At 30.2% G+C, this 17,798-nt stretch overlaps 2 protein-coding genes across 2 annotated transcripts; one reads left to right on the forward strand and one right to left on the reverse strand.

Annotated features, from left to right (window-relative positions):
- Positions 1-1,572: 1,572 nt before the first annotated feature.
- TRIADDRAFT_60775 (uncharacterized protein) lies at positions 1,573-9,556 on the forward strand (the record flags this gene model as incomplete). Its single annotated transcript, XM_002116683.1, has 17 exons — positions 1,573-1,866; positions 4,570-4,765; positions 4,947-5,032; positions 5,189-5,268; positions 5,372-5,426; positions 5,550-5,646; positions 6,427-6,608; positions 6,751-6,823; positions 6,897-7,008; positions 7,302-7,357; positions 7,633-7,773; positions 7,875-7,930; positions 8,011-8,082; positions 8,532-8,637; positions 8,727-8,860; positions 9,157-9,244; positions 9,498-9,556. 17 exons carry the CDS (start codon positions 1,573-1,575, stop codon positions 9,554-9,556), a joined length of 1,887 nt encoding a protein of 628 aa, XP_002116719.1.
- Positions 9,557-12,286: 2,730 nt separating this feature from the next.
- On the reverse strand, positions 12,287-17,424 carry TRIADDRAFT_60776 (uncharacterized protein; the record flags this gene model as incomplete). Its single annotated transcript, XM_002116751.1, has 12 exons — positions 12,287-12,424; positions 12,510-12,591; positions 12,722-12,840; positions 13,744-13,854; positions 13,945-14,089; positions 14,177-14,229; positions 14,346-14,419; positions 14,766-14,899; positions 15,621-15,656; positions 16,035-16,143; positions 16,989-17,060; positions 17,238-17,424. The coding sequence occupies 12 exons, from the start codon at positions 17,422-17,424 to the stop codon at positions 12,287-12,289; spliced, it is 1,260 nt and encodes a 419-aa protein (XP_002116787.1).
- Positions 17,425-17,798: the final 374 nt, after the last annotated feature.

The raw sequence follows: 17,798 nt of genomic DNA on the forward strand, positions 1-17,798 counted from the left end.
GATTCCGCATCATGGCACAATCTACTTCCGAAGTCTATATCATCCCATTACTATTTTATTTTCTGTTAACGCAATGGCGACGATAAGTGCGAAGTTATTCTAATAAATATGAGAGTAGACTGGATTTTTAATTACTATAAAGCTATACTGTAGACGCTAGTTACAAACTATAGCTTTCACTCAAAATGGAATCACATTGATGCTAGGGTTACTTCCTATATCATGCGAAAGCCGCATTCTTTCGCGAATACAAATAACAGATCCCGGAAATTATTATTGTTATTCCTTAGAGAAAAACCTCAAACTAAACAAAAGTCTTACGAACATTGAATCAATATTATCAAGACACTCTGAGCATAAACTCAATAGTATCCAGTTTCCGATGCTGATTTCGTTTACAAGAATATCAGCAGTTCCAAAGGCTATCAGGTCGATATTTAGGAAATTTTAGAATAGCTATTACTATATTAGAAAATCTTTTAAGCAGACTTTAGATACACAAACTATTTACCCTAGATTCAATACATTAATTTTGTGATGTATCGCAAAGATCCTTAAGCAATTTGTATTGGTTATTTCGGAAAATCTTGCTGCAGATCGGTCCTGGTAAACTTATTAAAATTATAGTAAGTAAAGATATTTACAACTGTTGCTGCAAGAGTTTGTAGCATTACAAAATTATCTCCTACGATAACTTATATTAGATGTAGAAAATTGCATACGATTTCGTTGAATAGGCACTTTTACAGAACTTTTTATGATAGCTCATTAAAAGTGATTCAGTATACAGTAGCAGTAGTAACCATCAAAAATTCACTTATACTGTATTTAGAATAGGAAAACCATATTTCAATTTGAATTTATTTCTATTTACAGTATATTGCTGCTAGTATTAATATAATTACTGCCAATTGCTATAGATAGGATACGTGTATTGCATATCAATAGTAGTAGTATATTTAGCCTTATTAGTAGGATTGTTAAAGTCAACTTTGAGCATGGACGAACAGAAAATATCCTAGCTATAATTAGCTGCTCTAACAGTCTGTTGCTGAATTATACTGTATGATCATGACGTCGATAGAACATATGGCCATGAACTTGACATTGTAGGTAAGAAATAGAGAAAATAGTATCCAATATTACCAATGACGACATCGTTGCAAGGTCGACTATTCATGTAATAGTACTAAATTGATATTCACCTTTTCCATTGGCGCATCATGTAGCATATTGACTTTAGAATAACATTTACCACCACTAATTATACTGCATTAATGCTCGAGAAAATTCAATCTTGTCAAACTGTCATTTATACCTGGGTCTGTAGTAAAGGAAAAGCTAGTTGTAAGCCAAGATATCAACAGAGACCTGTATTGCAACTGAATAGAAATCTCCATCGGATCTTAACTACGTACCTGTTTAGGTAAAAGATGAAAAGCAATTTAGGACTAATCTACTTAAATTCAAATTAAATTGATTAAAAGTATGAATATGAAAGATTATATAGAACTAATCATATATTTCTTGGCCTTAATAAGCTGATAGGACGCGCAAAGCCACTCTAAGATCATGGCTTCACCACGATTGATATTGGACGGAGAAGATTTGCCGGAAACAGCTTTGACGGCAACTGCAGAAGACCAAAAACGTATCAATCGATATGAAGGAAATCCTTGTGTCAATCTATTGAAAGAGAAATGCTGCTCAAAATCATGCATTCGAAGTCGACTTCCAATCGTCGAGTGGTTGCCAAAATATCGTCTCAGGGATCTACAATGTGATATCATTGCCGGTATAACTGTCGGTGTTATGGTGGTTCCTCAAGCACTAGCTTATGCTAATGTAGCAGAATTGCCTCCTCAGGTAAGCATAAAAAAATGAGCAACAGGCAATTCTATCATTCCTTTTTCTGCCTCTCTAAATTAAAAATCTTCTCTATCAGGGATAATTTATTTCCAAATAGCAACTTTGTTTATGGCTGATACAATACTTTTAATAGTCTCAATTGATCAAAAATATTCCTTATTAATTATGAAAATACGTATCATGGCATCGGCATGACCAAAATAAGATTTTCTGACTACGCTCACTAATTATCATTCAATCTATCAATATGATAAATACCTAACATTAAATGATATAAATTTAAAGAATAACTTCTTCACTGACTCACGATATCGAAATGAGTTCGTTTCTAATGATTCTTTATTATTTCTTCCATAGACAGTTCTATACTTTCATTTTGCAATGAATTAATGTGACTATATCTAGAGCGCAGCTTTCTGTTTAATTTCTTAATCATTTTATTCTTTCATTCTCCTTCAATAACCTACAGTAACTTGATCTTAACTTAGCAATTAAGGTGTCTCTCACGAGTGAGGATTGAAGATCTAGAAAGTAGCATTAATAATAAAGATTTATCGATAGCATTTATAATAATGATACTTCCCCTATGCTAAATAGACGAAATTTGGCAGTAGATTATTCTCATATCACGTCTATAATCGATCAATTTCTACTCATCAGTCGGATTAAATTATATTACTGCTCTATACTTTTATCTGTTTAATTTACTTTAATCCAGCACTCATAAAGCAGAGCTTAACTCACAAAATTTCCGTACATGTATGGTTAGAGAATAAATCATGAAGGCAACAGATAATTTTCCCTAACATGGTAGACGGCAATCAATAAGATCTGCTCTAGCGCTTATTTTTATGAGTCAGAGATTGAGTATAACATGATTAACTTTCACCCCTAAATGCCTTAAATGAATGCCGAAAACTGCTGACAAACAGATTTATCCTACTCTTTCTTGTTTGTCCAACAGTTACTTTATTTAAATTTCCAAGAATTCTAAAAGGAACGAAATACTGTAGACATAGATGTTCACATAGCCTTATCACGCTTTGAAACGTATAATTTATTTTATTATTTGCTATTATTTGAGCCTAATATGCCAAAGATTATGCCAGACTCATGCTAAAGTCGGAATCAAGCTATATGATACAATCATTATAATAATTGCTTTCATTTGCTAACTCTGAAAATCATTTCGGCAACAAGCACATTAATTCCTATGGCGAAAGCATGCAAAATTCGGTAAAGTAAATTAATGAGTTGGACCAATTTGAAAATCAGTAATACCATAGCCTTGCACCAGGAGAAAAATTATTGCTATACCTTCACTAATCAGGCTACGGAATAGCAGAAGGTATAGGACATGGTTATAATACACACTTACGCGTAGACGCTCAGATAATAATAATTTTCACATATTTCGCAATCACATGGCTTAATAGGTTATTTCGAAGATTTTTATCCTTTCAAACATACAATTTTAAGAGTTCATATGCCATCTTCCAGTTTATCGCAGCAAATAAATTATGAGAACTATTCTTCTTATTTTAGAAATAATCCTTAACGGTATAGAACATCATAATACAATCAAAATGATCAAAAAAGGCTTAAGGTTTCAAATCCCATAATACTGAGGTTAAATTTTCTAGAAATCCGCTCTAATCCTATAGTTGCTACCTAAGCCATATGTCGACTGATGACAGACTGATTCAATAACAGATTCTATTCTATGGTGTATGCTGTATTCTTTAAAGAATAACATAGAATAAGTAGCATCTTGTAGAAAAGGATAAATCTTAACTATTTTAAATTTATTTTTAGGAGTGTGAACTAAATTTATTGTAGAGCATGAATTATAAAAATTCTATGCTTTGAACTTTAGCTCATTTAAAATTACTATATTCGCATACCAATTCCAAATTTAATAGGCCAATTTTTCCTAACATCATGATCATGAATCCTTAATTTCGCTATTGAAATACAACGTAATTGATAGTTAATTATATGCAGTACAGGCATAATTCGTTGTTACTGCTAATCATGGTTAAGTTTTCAAACCTATTGTGTATTTTTGCTTCAAAGTTTGTTTCTAAAAGATTTTAACTATCATTTATTCATCGAATTAAATATAGCTATCAAAGTATGTATAAATCCGATCGAACTACGCAGTTTCTGGATTAAGTTTTTGATTGATCTAAGGCCTCTAGAGATAAACGTATTGTCATCAATAATTTAAAAAAATGCTTTATCTGTGCTGTTTAATAGATAAATTTTCTTAATTTTACTCTAAATGCAGCTATCAAAGCACATCGATCTGCTACATAGTTCTGGATTAGTTTTAGCTATCTTGGACATCTAAAGTAGCTAAGCTATCAAATTAATGAAATTATATTCATTGCATATTCAGAATAGCGTATCTACAGAGTTTAAAAGTAAAATCATTTGCGTTTTTGGGCTAATCACATTGCCTATTCGTGGAGTTCTAACTATAGAGCTTCTGAATCTGGCCTTAGCTAATTCTAGATAGATAGAAACTCTATATTTTCAACAATTTATAAACTGTGCCAGCCTAATATTCAACACATTTTAGCTATACATTCAATCAACATATACTCTTAATTTCTTTATATAGTTAACTTTAGGATTAAACAGTTTTAATTAATGTTAGTCATTTTGCTGACTTTTACTTTCTATTTATAATTTTAGTATGGTTTATATGCATCTTTCCTTGGTGTCTTCGTCTACTGTTTCCTTGGTACATCGAAAGATGTTACTCTTGGTCCAACAGCTGTTATGTGCTTAATGGTAGCTGAATATTCGCGAGATGGAGATCCTAATTATGCTATTTTGCTAGCATTTCTATCTGGAGTTATTCAAGTAATAATGGGGTTCCTGGATCTAGGTAAATTACCTGAAATAGTAACATTCATGAACTAGTTTGTGAGCATTCTCTACTATTTCATTTTAGCATGCTATAATAATTTCTATCACGGTTATCGATAGCGCAATAAAAATTTAAATAAACGTGATATGAGCATTACTTATCCTAGCAATGTCTTTATGAATATTTTCTTCTACTACAGGTTTTGTAGTTAACTTTATCTCCGTCCCTGTTATAAGTGGATTTACGTCGGCAGCAGCAATTACCATAACCGTGAGTCAACTGAAGGTAAAATTCAGACATGTCTAAATATAAGGATTTACTTGTAGGCAAAATTGAGTTCAAACTTATAAAATTTAAATAATATTTGGATATCCTGTAAGTTAATAAATTGAATGGAAAGCAAATATCCACGCTTATGGTATATTACCTTTAATATTGTAGGATCTATTTGGCTTGAAGGATATTCCAAGAGAATTTTTTGAACGCGTTTACACCATTTGCGAGAAACTGCCAGAAACTAAGTAAATATTAATGCAGGATAGACTGCATAGTTCTAATTATTGTCATTCAAGTAATAACCTATTCAGAATTATTACTCTAATGGATTCTATTTGATCTATTTAGACCATGGGATGCTTGTATGGGTTTATCCTGTATCGTTATATTATATATTCTCAAAGTATGTTAGAATAGTATTAAACCATCTTCAGTTCATAATTATGATAGAGCTCATAAGTTAGTTAAATTATTCCAATGTAGATGATAACTAACTAGAAGCCATTCTCTTCTCGATCCGTTGCAGTATATGAAGGACTATGATTACAAAGACGAAAAATATAACTATGCACCACCAAAATGGCAACGTGGTTGTCGTAATTTTATCTGGCTAATTGGAACAGGTACGACGATAAAGACTAGAAAAAAATATCATTTCTTCAAGCTCTAAATCAATTTGCAGACGTATATAAATCGTTTTTCTTATGTAATTATTCATTTTCAAGACAGTTACCTAGTAATCTCTATGATTCATACAATTTATCAAAAAATTTAACCGAAACAGCACTTTCCACCACCAGAAATCCATGTTAATAGTTTACTGATAATATGAGTATTTAGTATCTAACTCAGCTGGATTCAAATCGCTATAGCCTTCATAACTTGACTTAAACATAGATTTCCCTTTAAAAATTATCAATATATACTAGATCTTACGTTTTCCTAGACACTAGATGTCAATTAAAGTCATTTCAAGACTTAAACCGTTTATTTAACGATTCGTTTTCTTATAGAGATGATTAATTTGTTTTAAAGATTCATGCAGGTATTCTCGAGCATAAAACAATCCGGTATATCAATTTCAAGTATCATCTATATACTGCTTATTAGTTGCATGAAGCGCAATTTCTAATATCCAATTCATTTAAATTTTTAAATCAGTTCAGTATCTATAGTTTATATATGCATTTCTCGTTAAAAAAAGGTGAAGAATCTGAAAATATTTAGATCTGCAGAAGGCTAGACTTTAGCTATGTTATAGTAGTTTGCGAAAAAAAGGAAAAACTTAGAATTTTATTCCTCAATATGACATAATAGAAATTTAAATACACAAATTATACTTAAAAATTATATATAAATGCGATTTCTATTCTTACCTTATTATTTTCATCATCATATTCTAGCCAGGAATGCCTTTATTGCAGTCATCTCTGCTCTTGTCTGCCTAGTGTTGGCCTATCTTGGCTATCCAGAAGATACCGTGTCTTTAACTGGTCCCATCGTAGGCGGTTTACCTCCATTTGGTCCTCCACCATTCTCAACCACTGAAAATAATGCCACTATAGGATTTGGTAAAATGGCTGAGGTATGCCATTTACTCACAACTAGATATCTACTATGCTATGATTATAAGTGTTATAAAATACCTTGTAATCAGTATGGAATCTGCATAAAATGTAGTAGTCGTAATAGACTTGAATAGAATAAATTTTTCTGCACTATTACAGAATTTAAATGCTGGAATTATAGTCATTCCGTTAATTGGGTACTTGGAGAATATCGCTATTGCCAAAACTTTCGGTATATCCTATAATTATTTTTATCATTCAAGTTTAATTCAGACCTAATGTTTTCATAATATTCTTCTGTGCAGCACGAAAAAATAAATATAAAATTGATGCTAGCCAAGAACTTATTGCCATTGGTTTCGCTAATGTTATCAGCTCATTTGCTGCTTCTTTACCTATTACCGGTAGCTTTTCCAGGTAATTAAGCGTTATTTGATAGCTTGATTACATATCATCGCAATAATACGTTATAGCTACCGGTACCTTTCTGATCGAAAAAATTTTATTGATGTAAATAAGTTTTCCACACCGATACCTATTCTAATTACAGTAACCTTTACTCATGTTGATGCAAAAGTAGTATATAATTTATACATTAAAATATACGAATTATAGCTGTCATAACTGTATAGCTAATTTAACTTTCTCGAGACGTAATGACGTTAATTTCAAGTCTATAACGATCATTCATTTGCACCGTTAAACTCTAGGTCTGCAGTTAATTCCGCTAGTGGTGTTCGAACAACTCTTGCTGGACTTTTTACAGGTTTGTTGAAGATACAAATTCTATATCGGGCTACCATATCCAGTTGCGAAGTTGATAATTTTTACGTTTAATATCTATATCAGAGTAAATAGTCATAAATAATCGTTACAATCCTAAATTAACATTAACTTCTAATTAATATAATTATCGACTATGCCTATCAACTAAATGAAAAGATTTTTTTAATGATAATTAACTAATTATTTTAATCATCAGGATATTTGATAACAATAAACACCATCATAACTAATTTTACCATTTATTAAATTGCTTAGGTGGTATAGTACTTCTAGCATTGGCTTTCTTGACAAATTGGTTCTACTATATTCCAAAGGCAGCCTTGGCAGCAATTATTATCACTGCAGTTCTATCTATGATCGACTTCTCTATTGTCAGAAAGTTATGGCGAGTAAAAAGTAAATCGCAAACTACATTTCTTATTAAAATTATAATTTGGGATAATAAATTGTTATTGGTCTAGGTAGTAATAGAGCTTATTGCCACTTATTTTATATAGGACTGGATCTGATCCCATTAGCAGTTTCTTTTTTTGTTTCTTTTGTCGGTCTTGAAGTAAGAATATCATAGAATAAGATATAAATATGATTATAGCCAAGTAAATGACTAACTCTGAAATATATTTTAAATGCTAGTATGGCATCTTGGCTGGCGTTGCTGTTTCAGTTGCATTCTTATTACATGCAGCAGCCTTACCTAGAATTGAGGTTAGATTTTGCTACCGGACAATTTCTGAAGACCGTAAAATTTAGATTAAATAAGATCAACAATTAGCATTTATGTTTTATCATCTTTTATCAACTAAATCTTGAATAGATCTATTCTGTAGTATCCTTTCCAAAGACAGTAGTTCTTAGATTAAATAATATTATGAGACAGGCTATCATACCCATCGTCATTTTAAAAACTGATTTGGGTGTAGATTTACACTGCTGTGTCATTTCTAAAGGCAACAAAATTTAAATTTATGTAATATCAAGAAATGATATATTCTGAGATCCCGTATAGATTTAGGCTACTGCATAATTTGTAAATGTAATAAAATTAAGGTTAAATAGCATGAAATATCATATTTTCTTCATACATGTATGCATCAGCGTCATTTTATCTACTAAATCCTTTAACATTCATATATTTTTCTGTTATGCGGTTATAGATGTTTGCTGATGAAGTATATGTCCTGAAAATTAACGGAAATTTGAACTATCCAGGCGTTGAACGTTTCATTAATTATATTCAGAATAAAATATTTGGCAGAAAAGGTAAATTCATGATAGATTAAAGCAACTAGATTTACCATATTAATTTGTAAATATTTACTCACTTGCATTTTCTTCTATGATTACCATAGGTGCTACGCGGAAATGTGTGGTTATAGATTGTTCCCATATTTTTATGATTGATTATACGACAACTCAGGGATTTAATCAAATTTTAGAAGAATTTAAGCGATTTGATTCTAAACTGCACTTTGCTGAAGTTCATGTAAGTACTTTGGACAGTCTAAACTTTCTCTACGGATCTTTGTTTTATAATTTATGGAGAAAATAGTTAAAATAGATGTATAGTACAATTCAAAGTTAAGGCAATTTAATATCATTCCAATATCTACCTGAAACTGTTGATATGGTGTTGTTAACTTATGATATTCAAAGTGAATAATTGCAAAATGAGAATGCCTTAAAAGCATGGAATTTTTTGGAATCTTATTAATGTTAAATTCTCTTAATGTTAAATATATTAGTGCTCATAACAAATCCAATATTGCCTTATTCTAATAGCCTAGGATACGTCGCACTTTAATTGCGGCCGGGGTTGATGATGGAATTATTTTTCCCACCGTTGATGCTGCAACGAACGCCTTCTATGGTAGGTTTAAGTAATGGGAAATTGCTTTTTAATCGCTTAAAGTAATAGTTGATCAATTGACTACTCCAAGTTAGTCAGTTCTCTACTTAATGCTTTATAAAGATAGAAAGATAATGTATAACTATCCATTTCAATTTGTAAATAGACTATAGCGCATGACTAATTCTAAGATTATTGCTTTGTAAAATCAAAAATTAAATTGCAATAATGCTGCTATCAAAGAATCAACATTAATATATAACTGTTTTAACAGACCCTGACCGAGAACTGGAAGATGACAATCAATCTGATTTCTGCATGACTTTCTTATAATAAGAATTTTAATCTCATTTTTATTTTATCGCAAGATTAAATAGCTTGGATAGAAAGTGAAAATTTGGCTATAAATCAAATCTATTATTCTATTGTAGTCATTTTTAAATTTAATTAAAGAGTGCGTTAGCTTTACAATTGATAAGAACATTTCTCATCTTTACTCGTCTCTCATCATTATTTAATTATACTAAGATTAATTGTTATCATAAAGCTATTGAATATGTTGCTGCAGCTTAGATTTTATTTTCTAGTTTATATAAAAAAGGACGATTTTAACTCTAATATCACTATCGGCCTACAATGGATCCTATATCATTTCTCGACATTGAATTTCTTTAATTTATATTACTATTTCAGCAATTTTGATAATCAATTGCATTATGTAAAGCCTTTACTTATTAATTTTGCCTGTAGTTCTATTCGGAGTTAATCTCAATCATCATAATATCGTCCTTTCAATTTGTAAAGCAAACCATGGATATGAGAAAACATTTCCATCATTTTTAAAATTATAGCTAGTAAAGGTAATAAAATTAAATAAGCTATCAATGCTATATATCCATACTTTGTCCATTATTAGTAAAATTTACAGATGCGCTTTAGAGCAATTTAGAGTTACCACTACTGGAGATGATAGAATTTAATTAATTAATAGCTCACTGCGCTATATGTTAACAAAATAAGCATGTAAAATAACTAAATTTTGCAAGACTATCATCTATATCAACTCGACTAAACGGAGATGACTTGAGAATAATATATAATTTATATTAGACGAAACTATATGATTGATTGGCTTCAAGACTATCACACGACTCAATCGATAATGCTCGTGTATTCCATTACATCACCTACAAATTAAATTAAATTATTATATTACTTGTCGATTCGTAGATATTTACTAATAGAGTAGCAATAATGTTTATAAATTAATTTATTTCATTACTTCGAAAGCTAACATAAATGCAAATAGGTTTATGTAACTTTACGTTATTTCTTACATAAACCAAAAAATTGATACCGCCATTACTATCTTAAATTACCGGCAATGCTGATTATACTGTACCCGTATTTGCATTAATTTTTACATTTATGAGAATAAAATAATAGATTACCAATTTATTAGATTTAACTCAATATTTATTTGGTATTTTAGAGTGCACGAATAGTGCAAATGTTAGCTTAAATCTCCGATACTTGAGCGTTCTATTTTAATTTTAATTGAAACAGAATACATAAAATGGTGAGCATCCTTCCATTATAGACGATCTACTGTATTGTAATTTTCATTTTGTATTTCCTACTAGTACACAATAGAATGCAAATTTTTACTGCTTTAAAATACTTTACAGAGAAAAATAGGTTAAAGCTGGCAGAGAAACTTCATCAAAACTCCGTTAGATAGAATAAATTAAAAATGTCGCATTTATTATTTAGTGTATGGCATACATTTAATTTTTGCAACAAGATTTATTGTTATTCAATGCTATAAAGATCTTTACTAGCATACAGTATAGCTCAGAATAAGCTATGAAAAATTGAGTTTACTAACAATAACACGCATGATAGCTATTTCACTTTGTCTAACAACTCAATTTTGTTATCTCTCATTTAAACTTATCGAAATATTAGCATAAGAACATAGTAGTAATACATTAATTATGAAAATCTCAAGGCAAACTTTCTTGTTTTTTCTGAACTTTACTCAGTTATTTAATAAGATGTATCCTTGTAATTTATTTGGCACGTTATCAAATAGACATAAACTGAAATACTGAGCTAAATCTATTTTACAAGGATAATATGTTAGCCGTAATAAGCATGTTTATTTCTTATGATAATATGCAGTAACGCTTAGGAAAAGATCAGTTTATACAATCTCTTCACTTTCTATATAACATGGAAAAAAATCTGCTAGAGTTAAATTTTTGGATAATTCTGTACCATATTATAACTGCACTAGGTCCTTAAATATGGTCTATAATATCAAAAGCATTATTTTTAAATAAAATAATTGATTCAAGATAGAAAGACAACACACAGAACCTATTGTAACGACCTTATATGACTTTAAACTTTATATTGGTTAAAGTAATTTACATAACAGTTGATAGCTTATGATTTTCCACTATTGTAACTCTCTAGGATATTATATCACTTGCAGTACGGTATATACTGTATAATTTCAATATTAAAATATTAGATTAATTTCCTCAATATTTAACTTAAGTATTATAGTTCTTTCAGTAAAATAAATCCTAAATGGTTAAATTCAACAGCATTCTCAAGGCGATGACATATTAGTATACAAAACTTGTCAACTATTTGTCACATTGAATTCGTTATCGCTATATTAATAAACTTACATTTAATTAGAAAATATCTATTGTGAGAATATACGAAGCAATAAATTAAATTTTCTCATTAACTGACTTCAAAGGACGATATTCATATTGATAATTCCGGTATAACACAATAAGGTATCCAGTCCATGTGGTACCCTCAAGTATAATAAAGTAGCAAATTCCTGACTCAAATAGAACTAAATCATTTCTTTCAAGTATAAGATCAAACTAATCCAGCAATCATGATCAAGAAATTATAACATTTTTTCTAGTCTACAGATACGGTTTCAAGAAAAATTTTTGAATAGATATAATTATTGCAATCAGATCTATACTATACGAGATATGTAAGCGATTTATAACTTTCGAACGTATAATACAATTAAGGATTATCCCGCCGTGTAAATTTGACGTAAAATTCTTTATCAGGTCGATAAACTGGTAAAGTTTTGTATTTTATATTGCAAACATCGGACTGGAATTGCCAATCGTAATTTTTGATTACATAAGAGATAGTTTCCTAAATTATTAATTAAATATAAACATACTTTTCTTTCGCTTGATAATTATAAGTGAAATACGAACATTTTAATTATTACTCATACCTGTAACATCATTTTCATCAGCGTTCTTCCTACACATGCACGGCGACCTCCTCCAAATGTCCATATCTTTCGGTTGTTAGAACTGAATCATGATTTTAAAGTGTTAGAATAAAACAGTTGATAACAACCAGATGTAATTCCTTCCTATTTCTTAAATGTATACTATTACGAGATTAAAATACAAAACATCTTATATTATTTACTCATTTAACCAACGTTCAGGTAAAAATTGATCGGGATTGGGAAAAGCAGCTGGATCACGATGAGCTGCATGAGTTAGATATAAAAGAGAACACCCTTTTGGTATTGTAAATCCACTTATGACACCACCCTAATAATGAATAAAAAATTATCAACATGTTCATTAGCATTCTAGTCAGGATGGATTTATGTATAAGTAAATACGGTATCTATGTCCTTATAGTAATTACTAAATATAGAAAAATTTTCAAATGTATCAGCGCATTTAAATTAAGATGAGTTTCGCACTGTAATTTAAAATAAAAGTAACTCATTTATTCTAGTTGCCATCTATGAAGAGCCGTAATATCTCTAATTGATACAAGTTATAAGTAACTTTTGATCAATATGTAATGACAGTATTTCAAATAAATTAGCCCACTGACATTAATACAATTATCTTACTTTAATACTCGTATATTACAAAAACAAATTAGTCTACTTCAGTTGTCTACATAAAATCCGTAAATATCTCAAACTAATGTAAGTTAGGCTGTGTATAATTTGCCATCGCATAGTATAGACAGCATTTCAAATATATCAGTGCATTGATATTAAAATAAGTATTTTGCTACAATATACAGCAAGAAACAACTAATCAATTTCAGCTGTGCGCTACCAAAGAATTATAAATATCTCAAAATTGATATACGTTATAGTTAATTTGATATTAAGTTGCTAATTAATTTATTGTATAAATTAAAAAATCATCAAATTAGATTCAGTAATGATCAGTTTATAATCAAGAAGGGTGATAATCTAGCTAAATGAAATTCTTGTAAGTATTTTAAGGCAATACAAGGGGCTAGAGATTAGTAGCCCTCTATCAGTAGAAGCTAGTGAAAAATTTGATAACAGCTTTCAATTACTATATTACTGAAAGTATTGGCAGAACATCAAATCAACTAACAATCCTAATCTGTTAGCCTCGACAATAAAAGTTGCTACTAAAAGTACTAAGGCTTCAAAAATTCGTTGGTTCTATATGACATACCTTAATAGCTTGCCTTTTACCTCCAATAAATGGCGGATGAAGTCTTTCTATTTCAGTCGTGATAGCATTTAGTAAATCTAAATCATTACGAGCTATGTCAACATAACGAGCCTAAAGGGATATAGTTTATATAATTATATCAAAACGCGAATTTGTTGTAAAATTATTTTATGTTCAAACTAGATTCATGTCGGAACGTACATGTCCAGTTTTACCAAGTTCGATAAATGTGGAAGCTAAGAGCGATGCTACAGCTTTAGGAGGTAAAGCCGATACAAATAGCAATATGTGGTTTCTCAGTTCTTCCCTAGACTTGAAGCCGGCATTGGATATGGTCTGGTTGAATCTTTAGCAAAGGTATAACATTGGATGAATACGTAGAGCGTAACCATAATAGTCTAACTATTCGTACATGACTATAATGTAAACATACTCATTTTTATCAAATCTACACAGTAATTCTTCAATCCTATCTATTAGCTCATCCTATATGATTCAATATAAAATAGAAGTTATTATTCTTATATAAAGTGCGTAAATGACAATCCATATAAAAACGTTAAGTGATATTAAGCGATGTTTAGGGTAAGCTGTTCTATAACCTTCGCTTTAATTGCTTTGCCAAATGTTGTAGACCATCCAGTAAAACTTGCGCTTACAGGAATAGAAATCAAGCCTATAATGGATCGTCACGTGTATATCGATATATGTTTAATAATCAACTTAGAAATGAAATACCAGTGCTTTATATTTTCTTTTCGGAATAATTACTTATAATTCTACACTTATATATCAATATATTATTAATAATTTAGAAATGGAATGCTAATACATTATCTATTCGGCAATAATTACTTGCTATTTCTACATTATAAATGGAACCTATTAAGAAAACTATTTGATACTACATGGGCATTACTGTGATACAATCATAAAAGACTAAATTTGCATTTATTATGTGAGAATAGAATGGAACGATCATTTATTAAAACTTTATATAAAATTATTAAAGTTTTATTTACCGTGCCAATGTTCCGTTGTTAACTCAATGATACTATCAATTTCGTGAGTTGATCCAGGATCCAATCCAAGAAATAAACAAACGGTAATATAAGAAGCTACTTGCTTGAATTTGGTATACAATGGTACTTCTTTCCTAAGGATTATATGATAGTCGATAATATCAGCTATAACTCAAACTTTAACCAAAATCATTAATTTATCATTTAGAAACAAGTGTTTATTATCTACTAATGTGAAAGGAATTGCTAACATTACACGGGTGCTAAACTATTCTTTAATTTTTTTTAGCAACCAAGTTGAGTTATGGCCATCAAAATAAAATCTATGTCAGTTGAATGATATACTTGTAACTATGACAGTTTATCTCGTCTATTGTTCTCTTTGATAAAGAAATACTATCAAAGCAACCTTATTTTACTTCTGTACTCGTAATTATGAAAAGCGACAGCTCAGCCGATTTACATTGGCATCAAGAAAGCCTTAAATTATACCATTAATTTTGCAATCAATGCTTAGTTCTATATTACAATGATATAGAAAATATTAATTAAAGATGAAATTTCTGTTTCTACAATCGAGACAACAATAGTAGTGTGCTCTAAGCAAGCAAAACTACAATATATCGAAGTTAACTGAGAGCTTGAATGCTTGTTATAGAGGTTGGTCCATTGTAAACAATCATTGCAGAAATATCATTCTATAATACCGCAGTTCAACAATGGACTGGCGAAATATTAGGGTATTGTATTAGAATTTGGTAAGTATAGAAATTGATTAACATAATTTGTTATTGCTAACAAATACTAACAATTCTAATAATTGATGACAACAATCTATATTATTCGCTATCTTACTCATGTTCGAGGCTGCCAAGGAGATTTTCTAATATCCTAACAAATGAATAAAAAGTTGATAATTAGAAGGAAACGATGTCATAACATCTGTAAATGAAGAGTATTGAAAAATAACAGCAAAAAGTAACGGCAGAAATAGATCAACAATTGCTGATTGAATTTTAGTGATACAGCACTGAAAGAGTAGATGATTTGGACACAAAGTACACCAGAATGATATCCAAGCAAAGAAACAATAACGAAAAAAATTGATGTTTCCGATTATCATTTCGACTCTACATTAGTCTACCAAATAAAAGGATTTATTACCAATTCTCATATATACGTACTCTATCTTATTTTGAGTGATATCTAACTTAGCTACACTAAAGTATAATTGAAATAAATTTGAGTGCAATCGATTCTTTAACTTACTTATGAATCATAGGGCCACATAACCTAGCTAGTTGATCAGGATCTAGACATTTGCCAAGTACAGCTTTGACTCGAGTAGCTTCTTTATCTGTAATCAATTCTGATGTTACTGTACTTTATTAAATAAGCGATTTTTGAATTATTCTATCAAGTTCAAAGCATTACCAAAACTAAAATCGATACAGCATGTAAAATTAATAACTCGTAAGAATTGCCAAAGCAGTGTAATATCGGTAGCAAAATAACATCGTTACTTTCTTTAATGCTATATTAGTACAAGATTGCATTCTTTCAGTAGTCAATGGTTAGAATAATAACTTACAAGGAATGTACAGAAATAAAATAGACCTAACATATAATCGATTTTCTTATCAGCCTGATTGTATTATCAAACTCTCTTACGCCTAAATTGATTTATCTTACGAAACTATTGATAATACTACCCATGTAGATCAAGTCAATGTGATACTAAAAGAATTATCGTATGAAGAGACAACGAAGCTATTAAATTTTTAATTTTAAAAATTATTGAAGTACGCCAAGTGTATATTTTAAATCTACTACCCTGACACATATTGTACTAATATCTATGTTATGACCCTTTTACATTCAGTTAATTAATGCTGGCTTAATACATAACAACCATCATCTTCAATATTATGATCCAATAAAATGTAACTTAAATATCTTATCACGCTACTGCTTAGAGATATAGCATGACTTGATGCAAGTTATTGCGTAGATCGTATGAAATTGGCAAATACCGTCATAAAATAAAATAATTATTATTATTCAAAATAGTGATGTGATTGCCTTGGACGTTGATACGGTCTTATCAATTCTACCGTTAAGGCTGATTAAACTGGTATTAGCAGTACTAACAACTTAATTTAGGATCAAAATTGAAGGCATTACTAGCATTAATCGTCAATTGAACTAGCTGGTTTATGTTACCGTTATAATGCAAGATATTTTCTCCCCATAACGCTTTATAACGATACTCCATATCATAAGTACCATTTGTATCTAAAAAGAAGAAGAAAATGAATAGATCAGCATGTGTTGTTAACTGCATTTTTAGTTTTCCTTTTTATTGGTATCAATAATACTGTTAGGCAGGAAAATCCGTTTAATGATTGCAATAAGATGGTACACCTAGCAAAAAGTAGACTGATCAAAAATAATTCTAGCCACTTTTCTTACCATTTAGTAATTGCTGCACTGCATCATACGATGCAAGAAAGATTGTCTGCCGATTGAGTAATCTACTCTGGAATATTCTACCATATTTTTGGATGTGGTTATTGACAAACTTCAACGAATCATTAGCAAATTCTAAACTGCGATCACCAATAATGGGCATGCCAATATGACCGGGAACTTTAGCCATGTAGACAGATGAAACGATAGAGGAGACGAATGGAAATACACGTAGACTATAGCAAAATCAAAGCTAAATTAAAAATGCAATGACTTGACTATCTTCAACTGGAATTAGAAAAGTTCAATTTGATCGCGGTTAGTCTATTGAGTTGACGTTGAATCTGAGATTCTTCTGACAAGAGTAATTAATTTATAAAGTAATGCGATATAGAAATAACGTTGTCAATCAATTAATTTGATGCACATTGTTGACGGAATGAAAATGACCGTTGTACAGTTTCCAATCTGACAGCTTTTAACTCAAACTCAAGCCTATTCTTCAATAGTATGCTTGGCCAATAGCAGTCATAGAGCCAAATTTAGGCATTATTAACATGGATA

The sequence above is a fragment of the Trichoplax adhaerens genome, genomic scaffold (assembly GCF_000150275.1).
Source record: "Trichoplax adhaerens TRIADscaffold_17 genomic scaffold, whole genome shotgun sequence".
NCBI lineage: Eukaryota > Metazoa > Placozoa > Uniplacotomia > Trichoplacea > Trichoplacidae > Trichoplax > Trichoplax adhaerens.